Source organism: Dipteris shenzhenensis, chromosome 25 (assembly GCF_047967505.1).
Source record: "Dipteris shenzhenensis isolate YYH24624 ecotype China chromosome 25, Dip_SZ_1.0, whole genome shotgun sequence".
Taxonomy (NCBI): Eukaryota; Viridiplantae; Streptophyta; class Polypodiopsida; order Gleicheniales; family Dipteridaceae; genus Dipteris; species Dipteris shenzhenensis.
In genome coordinates this window covers 53,021,676-53,040,202 of record NC_141620.1, presented here as the reverse complement: position 1 = coordinate 53,040,202, position 18,527 = coordinate 53,021,676, and the positions used below count along the sequence as shown (strand labels likewise).

The window sequence follows — 18,527 nt, the reverse complement described above, 5'->3', positions numbered from 1 at the left end:
TTGACCTCCATAGTGCTTTCCACAATTGGCCGGTGAAGATGAGGACATGGTGACCACCAATCTGGCCATAGAACTGGAACATGGTGGGAAATGCATCAGACTCCCCCTTCTGCTGATCCTTGATCTCCTCAACAGATGTCATAGAAGAGATCACTGCACCAATTCGTGTGACCATCTCCTCGCAGAGCCCTTTAAGGGCGGGCATCCTTGCTTCTTGTGGCCCATGCACCTGACAGTAAAAGCAATGGTGTTCTTGGTACACGTCCAGGAAACCTCCGACACATTGCTGTCTTTTGTTGTCCAGTACTTCTTACAGCTTTGCCGCCCGTTACCACAGTAACAGGTAAGGGGACAAGCTCACACTCTCTAGCGCATTATCTAATTGTAATTTCAGAAGCGTGTACTGAAATGAAAGGCACACAACTCAAGTGCTCGTTGAGAGGGAATGCAATTGCGTTGCAATTTGTATGCCAATAGCTGAAATACAATGCTGTAGATTAAGGGATGCCCCATTGTGTAGGATAGAGAGGGAGACGCAGGCTGCTCCTCTTCTTCTCCTCCGTGACTGAAGCTCAAGGCCCTGCTGGTCCTCCTGGATCCACTGGAGGCTGAGTGCTGAGTGCCTGGAGTGATCTAAAACGCGGGAGCCAGGGGCAGGTTTTGGAGCTGGGTCAGCCAACTGAAGCTGACAGACCACACCACACAGATCTGACAGACTGACCCAAACTGTCAGTCAGCCAACCTTCCATTGCCGACTGGCAGGATGCTGACATCAGCAGCTGATGTCAGCGCTTGTCAGTGACATCATCGTTGACCTGTCCTGTTGCTGCTGCTGCACCTGTACCTGTGTGCTGCTGACTGTGCACGTGGCAGCTGTTCCACTCTGGGACAGCTATGAATGAGCATTCTTCTTAATGAAAATTTTCTTTTACCAACACACACACACACACAAAAAAAAACAGGTCACGTGGCAGTCTGCATGGCCATGTGGACCTGTGTGCTGGTGTCCTGCTACTGGCCACATATGAAGCATTCTTGTCCCTTTCCTCCATCCATAAAAATTTATGCCTTCCACTGTTATTAGAGCTTGACTAGATCTTGCACAGGCAATAATCTCACCAACTATCACAATAACTCCCTTTTGGTAAGTTCCAGAAGTTCCCTTTTTGTAAGCTCCATGTAAATTGAAAATTTGAGAGGACCAACATAGCATGTTGCTACAAAGCAACGTTGCTATTCTTGCCTGATTCCAGCTCATAGAACTGGTTGTTCCTATCTGTTAGCATTGTGACACTTGAGTTTAGGAGTTTGCCTGGAAACCTTTATCCTTGCTGCTCTAATAAAGAGCATACCCTACACATGGGATTTCTTCTAATCAATCAGCGCACCTCCCTGTTGTCACATTCTATGATACATTGTTGAAACTTTCTTCTATTTCATGTTCTTTGTACAACTCAGCATACAATCCACCAATTCTGATTCTTACAACACTCCTTGCCTTTACTGAATTCTTTGCGCTTTTCCTGATTTCTAGTTTGTTTTCCCTTTTCAATCTTAGTAGCATGTGGCTATGGTCAAGATACTCATCTTTGTTGAATGTAAACCTGCTATAGGTTGTCTTGATGACCTGATGGATCTCATACTGTGCCAAGCATAAGAAGGTGGCATCCAGAGAGTACTAGTATAGGAAGTACTGTGTCAAGCACAAGGAGGTGGCAACCAGGGAGTACTAGTATGGGAAGAGATGATCAACAACCATGCCAGGTGATGAAATCATATGCTGACCCGTGCGTACCAATAGTGTTGGTTGCAAGTGAACAATTATGAAGGAGTCCTCCATCGTAACCACTGTCTATAGCACAGTCAAGAGAAGTGATGATATGAAATGAGGCATGTGTGTGTAGAGGTTGCATCCTCTACAAGTATGATATCGCACCTCTTACCCCAAATCATGCACGACAGCATCATGATCTTGAAGCCCATACACTCATCCTCTGTGTGATCTACAACCTAGAAGGATCCTGCATATACACTTCCTAGTCTCACTAGTGAGTCACAAAGGAGGGACTTTGCTGATATCAACATGTCAGAATTGGGTCTAGAAACATTTTCGTCCCAATTCTCGCTAATGACACATGCCCTCTAGTCAACCTTACCTGCACTGCCAATTCATAATGAACTTTGTCCTACAAAGATACAATCCAAGTACACATAAGACCTAACCATCTCAATTGGTCTCTTGCAAATTTGAAGGACTCGTGTTGGAACTGCTATTGATGAGGACCTTGGTATTACCAAACTTGACCTTCATCTCAGAGAGAGAATGTAGAGCTGGTGAATGCATCTGTAATACGATATCATGAACATAGTGCAAGATAGGAATGAGAGTTTATGCAAATATCCGCCCTTGTCCACCCAAAGTATCAACAAGACAGGCCATCCAAGCAATGTAAAGACCAAAGATGGTTGGAGAGAGAGGCCCACCATGACACTATTCTAGAAGGCCACGATTGCCCATACAACATCATGTGCAATACCAGACTCCAAAGTTGTGAGATGGAAGCAAGCCCATGGTAGGAAGTCGACAACCTGTGGTGCGTGTGTGTGTGTGTGTTTTCTTCCGTCATTCTTTGCAGCAATCCACTTTTGATTGTCTGCAAACTCACTGCATAGATCATGATGTATATTTATCCTACACGGATATTTTCTCTTGATGAAAGTGTGTGTAGGTGGGGGAAGAAAGAAAGAAAGGTTTATTAACCTCTGCAAAAGGCCAAGAAAGCCTATGAGACCAAGAAGACTGAAATCAAATAAACTGCTTTCTTAATATTCATCAGAGACCCATTCATTGGATAGCCAAAGTTCAACTGGAACAACCAAAAGCAAAGATTCATCTGCCTTGCTTGGTAGTAGCTTACTAAGCCGTTTGCTTGCCTGCTCCAAAAGGTTGTGACGATTCTCTAGAGCTAAGTGATTATTACACCATGATTTTTCCTCAAGCTATCATTTTTCAATCTCTAATACTGCATAAGTTACAGCATCAAAGTTTCCTTAATGTAACATCATTTCTCTCAGATTATTGTACATTAATAACATGAGGGATGCCATGTGATATCTTCTGCACTACATGAAAAAGAAAAGGTACGTAGTCAAGGGTTCTGTAATGATTGATGCATAATCTGCAGATATCCAACTTTTATTAGTAGTTAGATACTAAAACCAAGGTCAAGCAAGCAGAAATCAAATCACAGTTACTTGAGCAAAGTACTTGTGTTTAATTTAACATTATTCTTGGTCCAAGATCACAATATCTACTTACCATATAACACCAGCCTTTATCATCCACTCCTGCAGCTCAGGTGATGCAGCCAGATTGCCAATTGTTTGGAGAGCAGAGTCAACTGCCACAGTTGCATGCTCAAGCTCTGAACAGTGAACCACATCTTCAATAAATCCAGGACACTCAAGCATTTCTTTCCAGGCACTTTTAAATTCACTGAGCACAGCAAATGTACGCATAACGTTTGTTACAATCATTGCTGCAGGATCTGTTGGTGGGGTGCTCCTTTGAACCACATACATACACCTTGAAAGTAATGTTGCCAACAAGGAGACCCCACCATCCCGGACAAGCTCCTCCCCATTTAGTGCAGAAGAAACACATCTGCTCCAACCGAACACGGGATGAATTAGGTGACCTTTAAGCTCAAACACTGCTGTAATGGATACAATTCTTAGATCATTCAAGAGCATTCAGATAGAGCTTACGTTAGCCATACAAGCTCGGAAGCTGCAACAAGAAGTGGTACTCTTTCAGATGACAGAAAATTGCTATCATCTTTATCAACCGTGATGCAGTTCAATAGCATTGGATATCCAGCATACTTGAAAGGTTCCAAAACGTTCCCATATCTTCTATACAGAATACATTGACCCCTCAACAGTAGCTGTAATCTCCAATGTTGTGGTCCTTGAAGGCCTTGTAGGGTAGCCTGAAAATATACATTTTTCTCTCTTTAAACATAATTGCAGCCAACTATGAAAGAAACCAATGTATGATAAATAAAGGAGCCAAGCAAATATGAGGCGAATTGCAATGAGGCAAGCTGCTGAATCCAAGTAAACCCCTTTCATTCTCCTTCAATGGGATAGGGAATTGGTGTTTTTGCACATATATTTTTATTTGACACACACATCGTAAAAACAAGTTTGAAAAATGATAGATGAACAGACATACATAGACGTCATATCTCCTCCTCACCATTCCACCCACATCGCAGCACAGCAATTGCATCCTATTCACAATCAAGAAAATGGGAAAGTAGCCCAAAGGGTCTGTACTTCAAAATAGTTGATATGATGACGAGTGCAAAGCGTTGAGCCAACGTCGGCACTCCAAGGCCAATCAAAGGCACCTTGCCCAAGAACAGATTGAAAAAGAATGTCAACAATCAGAAACGACATTTTATTATCCGCCATGAACAAGAACTCTTAAGCATCCTGTCTAGCAATAACTCCAAAGAATTCGGATGAAGCTCATGGAAAGTATCACCATGTTCTATCAAGGACCCTAATCTTTGGAAAGCATTCTTGACCAGCCAATGCCCCCCTCAGAAGAAATCCCCCGCCCCACCTCACCCTTGCTCTTTATCACATCAAGAAGCTACAAGGATCAGGCAGGCCTACAAGTAGAACTCCTCACGGGGCATACTTGCTGCAATCCTAGCCAAGCTGTACAATGAAGCCTTTTGCAAAGGCTTTCTGATCTTGTGGACCACAAACACCATCATACCCATTCACAAGGCAGGGGATCCCATGGATGCACGTAATTACCGGACTATCATGGCTGGCCCACTTGATGGCCAAGATTTATGGGTCAGCTCTTGAGATACCCATCAGTGAGAGTAGGCATGCGGGTGGAAGGGCAGGCAAGTTCCAGACAAGATGGATCACACACTAAGAGGATGTAGATCAACTCTAGCACAGTATGGCATACCTATCTTGCTAATGCCGATGATATCCTGCTGATCTCAAACACAACAGGGGGACTACAGATGCCTTTGATAGTGTTGCAGATTTTCTGTGATAGGCGAGACATGAAGGTCAACATCAATAAACCCCAAGGTTATAATCTTCAACACCAATGACGCTCCACTTCAACTCGATCTTTTACATTCTCACGGTAGCTGGTTGGGATAGTCAGATCTTGTGTAAACCTAGGGTGCACTTTCACACGCCCCAAGTTTACCATGAAACCCGCAGCCCAAGCATCTTTGACTAGAGGGCATGTTCACTGTTCAGATTGGATAGACAGTGTTCCTCTAGTCACTGTCCAGATTGGATAGACAATGTTTCCAGACACATTTTCAGAAAATAAATACAAAATCACTCCTCTTTGATTCTCTAGTTCGACCAGTGGTCCTATTGCAGGTGCTTTTTGGGTAGCGGACCAATTTCCAGAGACTACAAGTCATGATGCTATCTCACATGATCGAAGAGAAGAGAGATACTCCACACGACATCATCCTAGCAAAGTTCGCAAGGCAAGACCTCTTCGCACAAATGCCTCATTCTAGATCATTACATATGTAGATACGGCGAGACAGTTCAGTCTAACAAACACAAGCCAACAACAGACACTACCATGGTTGTCTCACTCACCTTCCATGCAGCTTGTAGCGAAGGGAGATGAGCAATGTCAGTATGCACGTCTCTCCAGATGGTTTTGATCACAAGGGATGTCTATCGATCATGTATCGTCATATTAATACTCATTGGATGCCCCCTTCTTGGGCTTGACATAGCATGCAGCTCATTACATCATTCGGCATTATGGCACATATACATCCATAGGCCATGGGTGTCCCCCCCGCAGCCACATGTGACCAAGATGGCCTTCTTCAGAGAGCATTTCCTTCATCTGAACGATGATGTTTTATCTGGACACCAAGGTACCCAGAGACCTACCTTTCCCATGTAGTACGGATTACCATGGAAGAGCTCAACACTTCATCTCACACATTCCACATCAAGGCAGGGAGCGAGCTTGCCGCCACCTACAAGGAAAGTAACCCGGGCTGAATTGGTGAAGCTCCAGAGATGTCAGGAAAGGGGAAAGAGGAGAGAGAGAGAGAGAGAGAGAGATACGAGAAAAAGAGGGTAGAGGGAGAGGAAGAAAGAGAGAATGAGGTAGGGAGGAGAGAGAATTGACTAGGGAAGAGAGGGAGAATGAGTAGCAGGAAGGAGGAGGGAGAGTAGATAGGATTAGATTAGATGTCATATCAAAAGAGTCCTTGTACATGAGACGATGGTACTTATATAGTACCTCCTTAGCCCTTTAGACCCCTCTATCTTGCAAACACCCCAAATACTAATTATCCTAACCCTCACTAACTTGACAAACTTTTGGTCTTCATTACAACCATCCCTCCTTTAAAAAATAAATTTGTCCTGAAAATTGCAGGTGATGGGCCCCCTGCTGTAGAGAGGACATGCGCCGTCATGCATACCACCAGGGTGAAAAGGAAATGTAATATATGCCTGTGTTTTGGGTGTTTTGGCACCTCCAGGGTCATGTGGGGGGTAATCCCTCGTGCCACGATCATCATCATGAAACTCCATAATCACATACGTTCCGGCTGTCCCCATGTTTTTGGTTCTGCACACCACATTGTGCTTTGCTCTCCACTTTTCTCCACATGTAAAGCATTGATTGCTTTGCCATATACCCTCAATGGTAGCTTCCATGAGCGCTTCAATGAGCTGTCTTTGCATTGCATCTCTGGTTATGCTGTCCTTGCCAAATGTCAAGAACTGAAAATCATCTTCATTATAGCTGCTGTATTTGGACTCAAACAGCTCCATAAGCTTCTTCAATACCCCAACATGGCATGGATCTAGAATTATGACAACACAGGGCTCCAATATTTGGATGCCAGTAGCATACATGTCTTTCAAATGGCTTCCAGGTGCATCTAGCCTGCAAACAGCCAAATAATCTGAGAGAGACAAATTACGCCTGCTAGAAGTCATGTAGGCATGATCCCATAAACTTTCCTTGTCACTAGAGACACCAAAGTCCAAACCCCAGACAACACAATAATCAAACACATTGTTTGAACCTAGGGGCATTGGATGAAACAACAAAATGCTAGATCCTGTTTGACCTCCATTTGCTTTGGGCTAAAAAGGGTTAGCTGTCCATGTTGTTGTGGTAGTAAGAAGACAACACAAACATGCATGGAGAACAAAGGCTATCAGCCATGTGCAACCCAAGGTGCATGTGCTGACCCATAGTCTTGCGTATGCATGCCATATCGACTGCATCTGAGCATCATTGAGCAAGTCGTCTCTGCCATAGTCCTCAAGTACAACTAACCAAGATCCAATCAAGCCCTTTGAAGAGTACGCCTTCTTTGTTGAAGGAGAGGCATAAGCTTGCATACATTGATATTCAAGATATACTGCAACCAAATCTTTACCAAATTACCATTGGCTGTCTGGATGCTTCTGCCCCTTTTCCCACACAACATCAGCAGGTTACATGAACATTAAACTTGGAAACACAAGGCCTAGCCATACATTCTCGTGCAATCATTCTGTTCCAACTGGCTCCTTCAACCTCAAGTAGATCTTTTGCAAAGCTGCCTCTTCTTAAGCTCTCCATACAATGGACAATATCCACGATTGATATCATTGTAGGGTTTCCAATCAGCTGATAAATGAGGTTCCATATATAAGTTGTGGCCATATTCCCCATTGTCATGATCCTGAATGTATTGTGACACAGCTTCAGGACACATACACCAAAATTTGTGGCCCAAAAGCATCAACATCACACTGCATTAGGACAACAATCATAACAGTTGTATCTTGGGGCTTGTCTTGCTGGCTTATGTCTGCAACTTGCTGGACAAAGAACCATTTTACATATTTCTCAATTTCTAGCTCATAGGCTAGTGGTATCTGCAAGTTACTGGTAGGCAACTTCGATGAACTATAGGTAATAGTCATGACATCACCCTCATGGGTCTGTTCAGCCTCATCATGTGCACACAGATTTGCTTTTGTGAGTGTCAATACATGGCAGCATTTATCACATGCTGTATCAAGCACTAGGACACCGTTGCAAAGTTCCACCCTCACATTTACAGCAATCCTATGAGATGCCATTGTTTTCCTAATGGCTGCTAAGTGTAGCAAGCAAAACTCCCAACTATACTCACCTAGTGAACAGCAGTGAAGGGCATCAGTTATGTTGAAGTTGTGACCATATTCCCCACTGTCATGCTCCTGAATGTGTTGTGACACAGCTTCAGGACTAAAACTGTCTTGCATATCATTTTCATGCTGCACAAGCTGCTCCTTGTCATTGTGGGTAAGTTTACTTTGGCATCCCTTGCTGTCATCTGTGTGGTCTTCTATATTTTCATCCTTAATGGAGACCATACAATGCTGGATACTCACCTCCTCAAAAACTTTGTCCTCAAAGTTTGCATGCCTAGAAGGATCAAGTGTAAGTGCATCACATCCTTATCTTGCTGTGCATCTTCATCAATATCACAGATTTGCTCATCATTGCTTAGCGCCTCATCTATCTTTTCACCCATCAGGTCTGCTTCATTGTCACGGTTATGTAGGCTACTTTGAATATAGGCATTTCTTCCATTAGTGTGTTGAATTGCCAGGGCATCATCTGGGGCAATGTATCGGTCCTGCAAACTGATATAACAGCCCCCTTGCTGTCCATATTTGTTTCCTCCTTCCCATTCCCATCATTTTGGTGCATAGAAGGAAGGCATGGGCTGCTTTCCCATCGTTTGCATTGCAATGTGCACAACCTCTCCGACCTTCTCATAAATTTGTTCGCCGATTTGTTGGCCCATCTGCTTCTCTGCCACGCTCTGAAGCATCACCGATGAAGCATCCATGAATTCAGCCCTTGTGCCATCAAGCGTGTGCATTGCAAAGCTAGGAGGTATACCCTTGGGTGCTCCCAAAATGACAGCTTTGATTCTTGCTGTTCATAGCCATTTAAGCTGCTATTTTCATTAGAACAATTCTCCCCACAACATCCTTTACTATTTGCAGCTGCAGTCAATTGACAACGACAATAGTTTTGTCCTGCATCCAAAGGCATCATCCATCGCTTTAAAGCATGGTTTGGCTGCATGCTACGGAGTGGCATAACATGGCTAGACTGCATTACAAGCATTGGCCTGACTACATTCTCCCCAAGTGTTGGGTGTCTATTGTTAAAGGCTTGCATAGCCTTTGGCATCACTCCCCTTGGCATCATAGCTCCAACGACACGTTGCTCTATGACATTTGTATCTCGACATTTAGACATCGCTGTCAAATCTAACAGCTGAATATGTAAGGTACAACCACCATCATATATATCCCGACCATGCAAGGTATTTGTGCTTGCACTGCACTAGCCTGTGAGGCAAAATGCATTTCAGCTTGCAGTCCACCTGAAACTTGACGCATAACAATCTTCTCAATAAGCCCAAAAGGGAAAGTACTTGATGTAACACATCCAATGTAATATGGTACAAGAGGTTGTAGATGGTAATCGAAAGAGTTCCCTAGGGCTGAAATCCTACTCTGCATGCAACATCTGCCATAAAACCTCAGCGTGGTGTAGAGAATGCATTCAGGCTGTCTGATTGGAACCCATGCTGGGGTATAGGCTGCTTGCCTTTGTCCGGTAATGCATGTGTGACAACTTGGCCACTTGTTGAGACTGTTGACTAATCATCTGCTGTCCCAACTGTAAAGATGTATCTTGTTGGAGCATGGAGGAGAATGCTCCAAGGAATTGAGCCTAAACAACCCGAGATGTAGGAGAGAGGGCCTGAGTGGTAAGTAGGAACATTTGTACCACTAGTGGAAGCGCCACTGGGGAGCTCACGCTGAGCAGCCTAATCACTGTCATGAAGTGACTCAAGAGGGGAATGTTGGGGTGCCATGGTGAACTACCGAGAGAGAGAGAGAGAGAGAGAGAGAGAGAGAGACAGAGAGAGAGAGAGGAAGCTTGAATGTATGGCTTTCCCTGCAAAGAAATTCCCAAACTGATATAGTGTGTAGAACCACAAAAATGTCAATGGAGAAGCTCGAGAGAAAAGTCGATGAAGAAGCTGCAAAATGTGGACTAAATAAGCCCGAACAGGGCTAGGAAAGGCCCCGAAATGGCTATGAGAAAGAGGCTGGAAAAAGCTTTTTTTTTTTTTTTTTTGGGGGGGGGGGGGTTTCCTAAGTCACCTAAGACGGTTATGACAGCCCTAACCTAAGACCACTAAGACTGTTAGGGCGCTGACCTAGGCTAACCTAACCCTCTAAGTAAACCCAAGCTACCTAACCAAACCACGAATAAATTTTTCTAAGTGACCTGTGATGGCTCGATGGAACTCGCCATTTTCTCTGATGGTCCAACTCACTGTGTTGGAAGGAGCACAAGAGTCGACCTTCCAGAATGCAATCTCGCTCCAACAATTGATCTATATGCAGTTGGAGCATGGTGTGGAGGAGTGCCCAACTACATCTAGAATATTTGTGACAACAAGACCTTTCTATCCTGGCTGTCCCTACTTCTCGGAAGCAATACGCTTCCGAAACTCAGAGATGTCATGACCTGGTTTCTTGCAATATGGACTTGCTGTAATTTCTCCCCCCTTTTCCTTTGCTCCTATGATCGTAACAAAGGCTTGATCTGCATGAGTAGAAGCAGCCCTGTTTTGATAATTCTGCTCCTCCTGCAGGAGTAGGAATACAAGCTGATCATAAGAATATTGGTTGGGGTTACCCATGGCCACTAGTCTAATTGTTATAGCAAATCCCTGATATGAGTCAGGAAGTCCATCAAGTGTGGTGGACACAACCTGTGAGTCTGGTACAATCTCATCAAAATTGATGAGCTGCTCTCTAAAGTCCTTGACCTATGTCAAATAGGCATCCATGCTGCCCCCTTCATTCATCTTAACATTGTCAAGCTGCCTGCGCAAATAAGCAACTCTCGCCTCATTGCGTACCTGATAAAGTCTAGCCAAAGTGTCCCATGCAACCTTGGCTATTTTGCAAGACCGAATGTGAGGTATAACAACTATCTTGCAATTCATGGCAATCAACTACATGTGCCTGTGCATCTCCCTCCCAACGGATCTGTTCTTGTGTTGGAGGGTCAGCGGCGGCAAGCGCTGAGGGAGTAGTGGTAGATGAACCAGAAGTGGGAGAAGTGGCTGCGGTGGCAGCAAGTGCCTGTGATGAAGAGACAAGACTAGTCTCCGAAACAGATACAATTCCCCAAAAGTTCTTGGACACCAACAGGTGACGCACCAAGTACGACCACATGGGATAATTGGTGCCATCAAGCTTGTCCTCGACAACAAGCATCCCAAAAGATTCATGGTTTGCCATTGCAAATGAAAATCCCCAAAAAATAAAAGTGCTATGCAAGTGTCACAACCTCAAGGCTACAATGCAAAGAGCTGGCTGCCCAAGTATCTAACTGCTTGCTGCAAAGGTCAGACAAAAATGACAGCCAATGTCTGCAAGTGTCAATGCCAAGATGGCTGCTCAAACATTGAGCAAACTGCACAAGTTGTTCCCAAAATGGCCTGCAAGAGAATATCTGTCCCTTCAAAGGACCCCCCTACAAATAGTTGTCCAGCAAATGACCAGCCCAAATCAAAGGGCAAATGTCTGCAAATTTGTCCAATGCAAAGCTGAGGTGAATTTGTCCCAAATGATGGCTTAATGCCACAAATTTCAAAGGACAAATGGCCCAAATCAAAGGGCAAATGCAAATAGAACCCAAATTTGTCTGTGTCAAGCAAAGAATGCTGCGAATATCAGCAAATCTGGCAAAAGCCCCAAATTTGGAGAGGGCAATTATGCGCAATTGTGCCCAAAAGAGGGCAAATTGGTAAAGAGCAAATTGGTAAAAGCCCCAAAATAAGCTGTAATTTTGCAAATATAACAAAATCTGCTGCAATTTCTTACCAATGTCAGTGAAAAACCCCCAATTTCATATCAAAGCAACCAAATGTCACTACTATTTAGGCAAATGAGACAAAATAAGCTGCAAACCTGAAAATATCCCGCAATCCGCCAGCAATAGATCCAAAATCCCCAACGTTGGAGTTGACATGGAATCAAAATAGGGCAAATACTGCAAAAGCCCCAAAATGTGACCAGAAGGAGCAAATGTCACTGCAAAATCTGCAAATGTGACACAAAAGCCCCAAACTTCTATAGTAAAATCACCTCAATGTCACTACAATGCATGCAAATGTCACATAAAAGAGGGTGAAAAGCTTCAAATCCAACTGCACCAGGCAGATCTAAGTCAATAGGGAGAAAATCCCAGTAAAATGGTGCTAGTGCAGGGTGGAGCAACAGGAGGAAGGCCCGAATGACTGAAAAGAGTCTAGATCTGAGCCAACCCTCAAAAAACAAGCCCAAAATGCACTGAGCCAAGGGATTGCCGCAAAAACTAGATCCTAAAAGGCACCCCAGTCCTCAAAAATTGTCCTTGGGTCCCAACGTGCTGCGTGATTCCTCCCGATCACTGCGTTAGTCTCTGTCATCCGAACGCCTGCCCCCCTCAAATGATAGTGTGCCTACTCGTGTGACTTTACCTCCGCGAGAAGGTAGCTCCAAGTCCCAAATAACCTACCTAGGCCACTATCCAACTGAGCCCAACTAATGTGAATCTATATATCTAGATGAATCCAAAAACATGCCCAAACTCATCCTATAAAAATACAACACATAGTGCAGTTTCAATCACGATAGTCACTCATAAGATTGAAAACCATAAACTCCATCACGCATAGCCAAGACTAGCTATATGACATCCACACTGACATCATCAGCATCCAACAATGGGTGTAGACCATAGTATAAACATATGCTCTCACACATACAAATCCACACACCCACACATACTTGAGCATCCCTCATGATCCCTAACCTATGAGTGCAAAATGAGTAATTGCCTCTCAAACTCATCCTATAATAAGTGGGACTAGCCCGAATGAGTCCGCCAGATGACCGCTATCAAACCTTGTAAAGACTCCTCAGTAAGGGCGAGCTTTCCCTGAGCCTCTAGAAAAATCCAGCTGTCGGACTAATGCCACTGTCCCCCTGTGGGGGTGTGTTTCTGCGAAGCCCTTGCTGGGGAACCAAGAGCTTCAAGAGCTCAAAGCTTGGGATGAGACCTCGTACCACTAACTTGCCTAGAAAGGCTCTGCTATGCGTCTCAGGGTCAATAATGCCTATGCTTGGGGCTAGATCACCGTCTGCCAAGCAGCCATGGCTCTAGTATTCCTCGTACCATCCGAACCCATAAGAAGTTGTGTACTACGTGCCTGAGCTAGCCCATGCAGCTTTTGTGAAAACCCATAAGAAGTCGTCACCGAGAGAGAGAGAAAGAGACCTCATTGGCCACGAGGGCCCTGCTTGCTAGAGAGAGTTTGGTTGAGCTCCAGTACAAAAGCTTGCGCCTCACTCTCTTTAGCACTAGGGTGATCTACTGCACTGCGGTAATTTTGATGCCCACTTGATATCCTAACTACCTCGCTATGTGCCCTCTTGGAATCAAGTGAAAGCCAAGTGCATCTCCCCAATCATGAACCAAGTGATCCTGCCCCTGAGGCCAAGCAATAGGTCTCAGGAGACCCCTTGACCGCCTCCAAGCCCAAAGAGTGCCGTGTCATCTACGAACTCCGAGTCCAAAGGCTCCTCCTCTTGACGTATTGGAAGATGCATCAGTGAAAGGTCTGCTGCCTAGAGCGTAGAATGTAGCTTTCAGCCTCTGCTATGAAGAAAGAAAGAAAGAAAGAAAGTCTATTAACGTCCACTGGAGACCAAAAGGTCCATGGGACAGCAAGAAACCCTCTAGGACATCTGCTTTAGGGAGGGCACATGGCAGCTCCCAAGGAGTGCAAAAAGCAACCCCAATTATTTAGAGTACCTACATGATATTCTGGAGAGTAAACAGCCATACATCAGTTTAAGACTGAGAGTCTTTTGGTTTTGATTTAAAATCTCTGATTAGTGCTACCCCTTCACGGTAAACTGCCCATTTTCCATCCTCTGGCAACCCTGACTTTAGCTAATTCAGTTGCCTTAATCTTGAGTTGATTTTGTGTAAGCTCCTCTGCTATCCATACTTTGGTACCCTTCAGCTTGTAAGATTGTCGAAGAAGCTTGATCCGCATATCTTTTGACTTCAGTGTAAGGATTGCATGACCTCTATAGTGCAAAATAGAGGCTGGCCTGGAGGAGTCATCATCCTGCTCATCATCATTCACCCATTCGATGTTGGGCAAACTTGATTTGATCTTTGTCAATATTTCACTATATGTATCCTCCTCTTTGTACCAATCTTTTAAGAGCCCCCCCTATTCTAATCTTCAGCGCATTATCACATCTAGCTTCGTGTTCTTTAATCTCTACTTGGATATCAGACTTATTTGCTTTGTTGTCAACTTCCACAAGAGAAAGAGATAGAGAAAGGGACCGAGTAGGAAACCTCGTCGAGTTGGTCAAGAACAAGCAAAGGCTTCCCCCGTGTGACCACCTATGAGCATCAAGCTGGCATTCCCTGCATACATAAATGACACTCCTCGAATCCATTTGTCACGGTGACGTGATTTTGATGTGCAAATAAACCTATGGATACTTTGGCCGTGGGGGACTAACAAGTGCTAACTTCCTAAAAGCCCCTAAGATTTGATGTTAGGGTAGGGTCTAATTCCAAGTGCACCTTCTAGGCCCAAGTGCAAAGCCCAAGGCAAAGAATAAGAGGGCCTAAATGTTAGGCCCAAGGGAAGGCACAAGTGTGAACAACAAGAGTGGGTTAGAGGCATTAATGAGCCACGTGGCAGTCCTTTTGAATGCATATACTTGCATGCACCCTAGCACGCATTTCGATGCTATTTCTTGAACGTACGACGGTTCCTTCTCTCCCGTGAGCATTTGTACAGCCTTCATCGTGCATTCCAAGGCAGCTCTTGGCTGTACGGCCCACCTGCAAGCATTGGCACGCATCTCGAGATCTATTGTTGGCTGTACACGCATCCGAGGCTGATTGCCTGATTTTACGGCTTTGATGCAGAGTTTCATCTTGCCTTGAGGTCACTTATGCATTTTGGGATTTGTGTTGTGCCTTGTCGCCTTGAGAGGCTGGACATTGGGTTTTGGGACTGCCAAACACTTTTTAGCAAGTTGGATGCCTTGTGGAATGCATTGTCAGCTTCATATGGTCACAGACACTCTGGAATGCCTTAGCCTTGCCTTGGCCGTTGGGTGCCAGTTTATGCTTGAAGCAAAGTGCTAGGGGTGAGCCCTTGTTGTTAAAGCATATTCCATTGACAAAAGAAATGAATAAATACCAAAAGGGCCAAAGCATTTGGGGCCAATCTATGTCTCTTGTGTATGGTTTTTGAGCAGGGGCATTCTAGCCTCCTTTCCAGTGTCTTGAAGTTTATTTCTCACTGGTAGTGGCTGAAAGTGATGCATTGTGGCTATGATTAATGCGGATGTTAAGTTAGTTATGGATTACTGCCCTTTAGCTTGCTAGAGGCCGGTTTCAGCGATTCCGTTGCCGGGACCATCACCATCTTATTACACAAGTGAGCCCTGGTAGTGATGGAAAAGGAAGCCTTTGCTGCATTTTTATTATAGCCACAATGATGGATACACCCAGTGGTCGGGGAAGGACTCAAAGTCCTTTGAATATAAGGCATGGTATGAAGAAGAAGAAGAGCAAGATGATGAGGAACAGCATGTTCCCCCAGAGCATGCCACTACGGTTTCCCAAGATGAGGCAGATGAGGTTAAAGAGCAAGATGCGGAAACCCTATTTAAGGTACCGCTAGCAAGTGCAAGGGGCACCTTGACACAGATAACTCAAAACCTTGCTGAAATTTTGAATGCCCCTTCCAAAAGTAAGAAGACAGCTACAAAGAAGCAAAAGAAACATAGGCACGCACCTAGTCATGTACCCTTTGGTGAACAGCCACCCGTGATGCCTTCAGTTGGTCCTAGAATGGGAAATGTCCAACAGGCCAATAATTTCCAGTCCATTAACCAAGGACAGCCAACCTTTCCTCATTCAACAATGCATCCAAGATACTTTGGACGAGGGTCTGTCTTTCATGCAATGGTGGGACAGCCTGCAGAAGGGGTGGCAATGCCTGGCACTCACTTGGCAAATAAGCAGCCAGGATTGCAAGATTTGCAGCAACCTATGATGGGAGGTATGCACGCTGGAAATGCCAATATGATGTATCTTAAGGATGAGAATTCATGGCAGCCAGAAAGCATTGTTTCACGACCACCCCTATCTCCTACCAGGCTGATTAGTAGTTGCTGTTTGCTGCACTTTTTGGACAGCCAGGATGTGAAATTTTGAGGGAAAAATTCTATGGGAAGGGATGGCTGTAATGAAGAGGGGAAAGGGCCAATTTAGAGGCCCTTTAGAGGCCTTTTAGGTGGACAATGTGGAGGGACTATATAAGTCCACATCCACCCCCTATTGTACACTTTATGACGTGACATCGAATCTTATCTCCCACCTCCTTCCTCCTACGTGCTCCCTTCACTCTCTCTCTTGGGCAGTTCCCGGTCTCTTCACATAGACTTCACATCGAGAGCGGCAGAGCAGAGCGACTACCCAAGGAGAGGCGCATATGCACACTATGTGACATGCAAGAGGTTGAGACAGAGGAGCATTTCATCTTCAGGTGTCATGTGTACTATGAGATCCGAGGGCGTTTCCACTACCTCTTCAGGGATAGTTATGGGATTTTGGCCTGTTTCCTCTCCTACCCCGACCAGCGGTGTTTGGCAGGTTTTATTCATGAGGCACTTAGACACCATGAGAGGATACTTCAAGCACGGAGACAGGAGCAGCCTTCTTCCTCGGCTGATCCCTCTCAGAGCTCTATCTCAGCTAGATCACATGGATCCCCACGAGACGAGGCCTCGACATGACCATGACCCAGAGCCTGTGACCTGACAGCTCAGACAGAGGATCGACACATAGATCACACTTGGGGACATCCCCTCCTCCTTTAGAGTCGGAGCCCGACCAACAGGGGTCACAGTAGCCTTGGTCAAACACAGAGCTACGACCAGGAGACGTGCTAGGACCACACCTCTGAGTGGCCGACAGCACTCTATTGCCAACTTCATGCCTCCACTGCCTCATCCATCCTGATATCTTGCTGTTGCCGATGATGATGATGATGATATTGATGATGATGCTGAGACTGATATATAGTTGACCATCAACATGACTATGTTGTACTTAGGACTTAGTACTACCATTCTGCATTTTTGCATTTTGCATTGGTATGGACGCTCGTTTAGTAGCTCCACTACCACAGCTTGTTGTATCAAGATTTCCACAGTCTCATAGACCCATCGGTCTTCCGAAGACTTTAATAAACTTTCTTTCTTTCTTTCTTTCTCCCAATCTCTCTCTAACTCTCTCTTTCCCTCACCCCTCTCACTCTCTTCCTCTTTCCTCCCTACCCCTTTCTCTCCTAACATGTAAAATATGCCCCGCAGGAGAAGTAGAAAATGAGCAGCATGTGCTCCTAACATGTCGAGCATATGCGCAAATCAGAGAATGTTATAGGGGCAATAGAAGCAACCTGAAATCCATACTGGAATGGCCAGCCAAAGAGCTAGGCAACTACATAAAGGAAATTTTATAATATCACAACAAAGTACTTGGTCTAGCACACAGGCTAGCACAACAAGTACTCACTGCATGGCACATTTATGTTTTTATTTTTGCTATTTTCTTTCAATGGATGTAAACAATCACTACTTGTTGATAGTGATCACTGTCCCATAGATCCTGAAGGGTCTCACGAGGACGTTAATACAATCATATCATATCGTATCTCCTATCTCTCTCTCCTCCTTCCACTCCCCTACCGCTTCCCCTTCTCTGCCATCTTTGGCCTTTCCCCAAATGTGTCCCTCTTCCATTCTTGCATTAGGGCCTATAAATTTGTGCACCGGAAGGAGGAACAAAATGAAACATAATACTTCGTTAGGCTAGAAATAGGTATTTTACAGGTAGGAATAATTGACTACATAATGAACCTAGATATCTTTCGAAGATTATGATAATAAAAGACACTCTTTTTTCTTCTTCTTTTTTTTTTGGGGGGGGGGGGGAGGGGGGGGAGAGTGTGAAATCCATTGAGGATTATATTACAAGAATCAATTCCAAAAGCTGGGACCTCCAATTACAAGCATCAAAAGATTTCATTATATAACAAGAGAGCAAGATAATCTAAATCATGCGCACGTAGAAAATCATAAAGGACTTGAAATAGAGATGCCTAGAAGAACTGATATTTAGGAATGGGATCACCAAAGACCCAATGGTTGCGGTCCTTCCAAAAGGTCAATGATGGACCAAGTAAAAAAGGAGATCAAAACCCTGCTTGACAGGATAAAATCCAAGCAGCCAAAAATGTTTTCCAAAAGAAGCATTG

At 44.6% G+C, this 18,527-nt stretch overlaps 1 protein-coding gene across 1 annotated transcript in view; it reads right to left on the bottom strand.

The window, feature by feature from the left end:
• The window catches only part of GRV2 (DNAJ heat shock N-terminal domain-containing protein), a 91,521-nt gene that overhangs the window by 12,516 nt on the left and 60,478 nt on the right, over positions 1-18,527 (bottom strand). Inside the window, exons 13-14 of the mRNA XM_087396469.1 lie at positions 3,769-3,992; positions 3,320-3,664 (exon numbers count right to left, since the gene is read on the bottom strand). Coding sequence (XP_087252595.1) covers positions 3,320-3,664; positions 3,769-3,992 — 569 coding nt within the window. The remainder of the gene's footprint in view (positions 1-3,319; positions 3,665-3,768; positions 3,993-18,527) is intronic.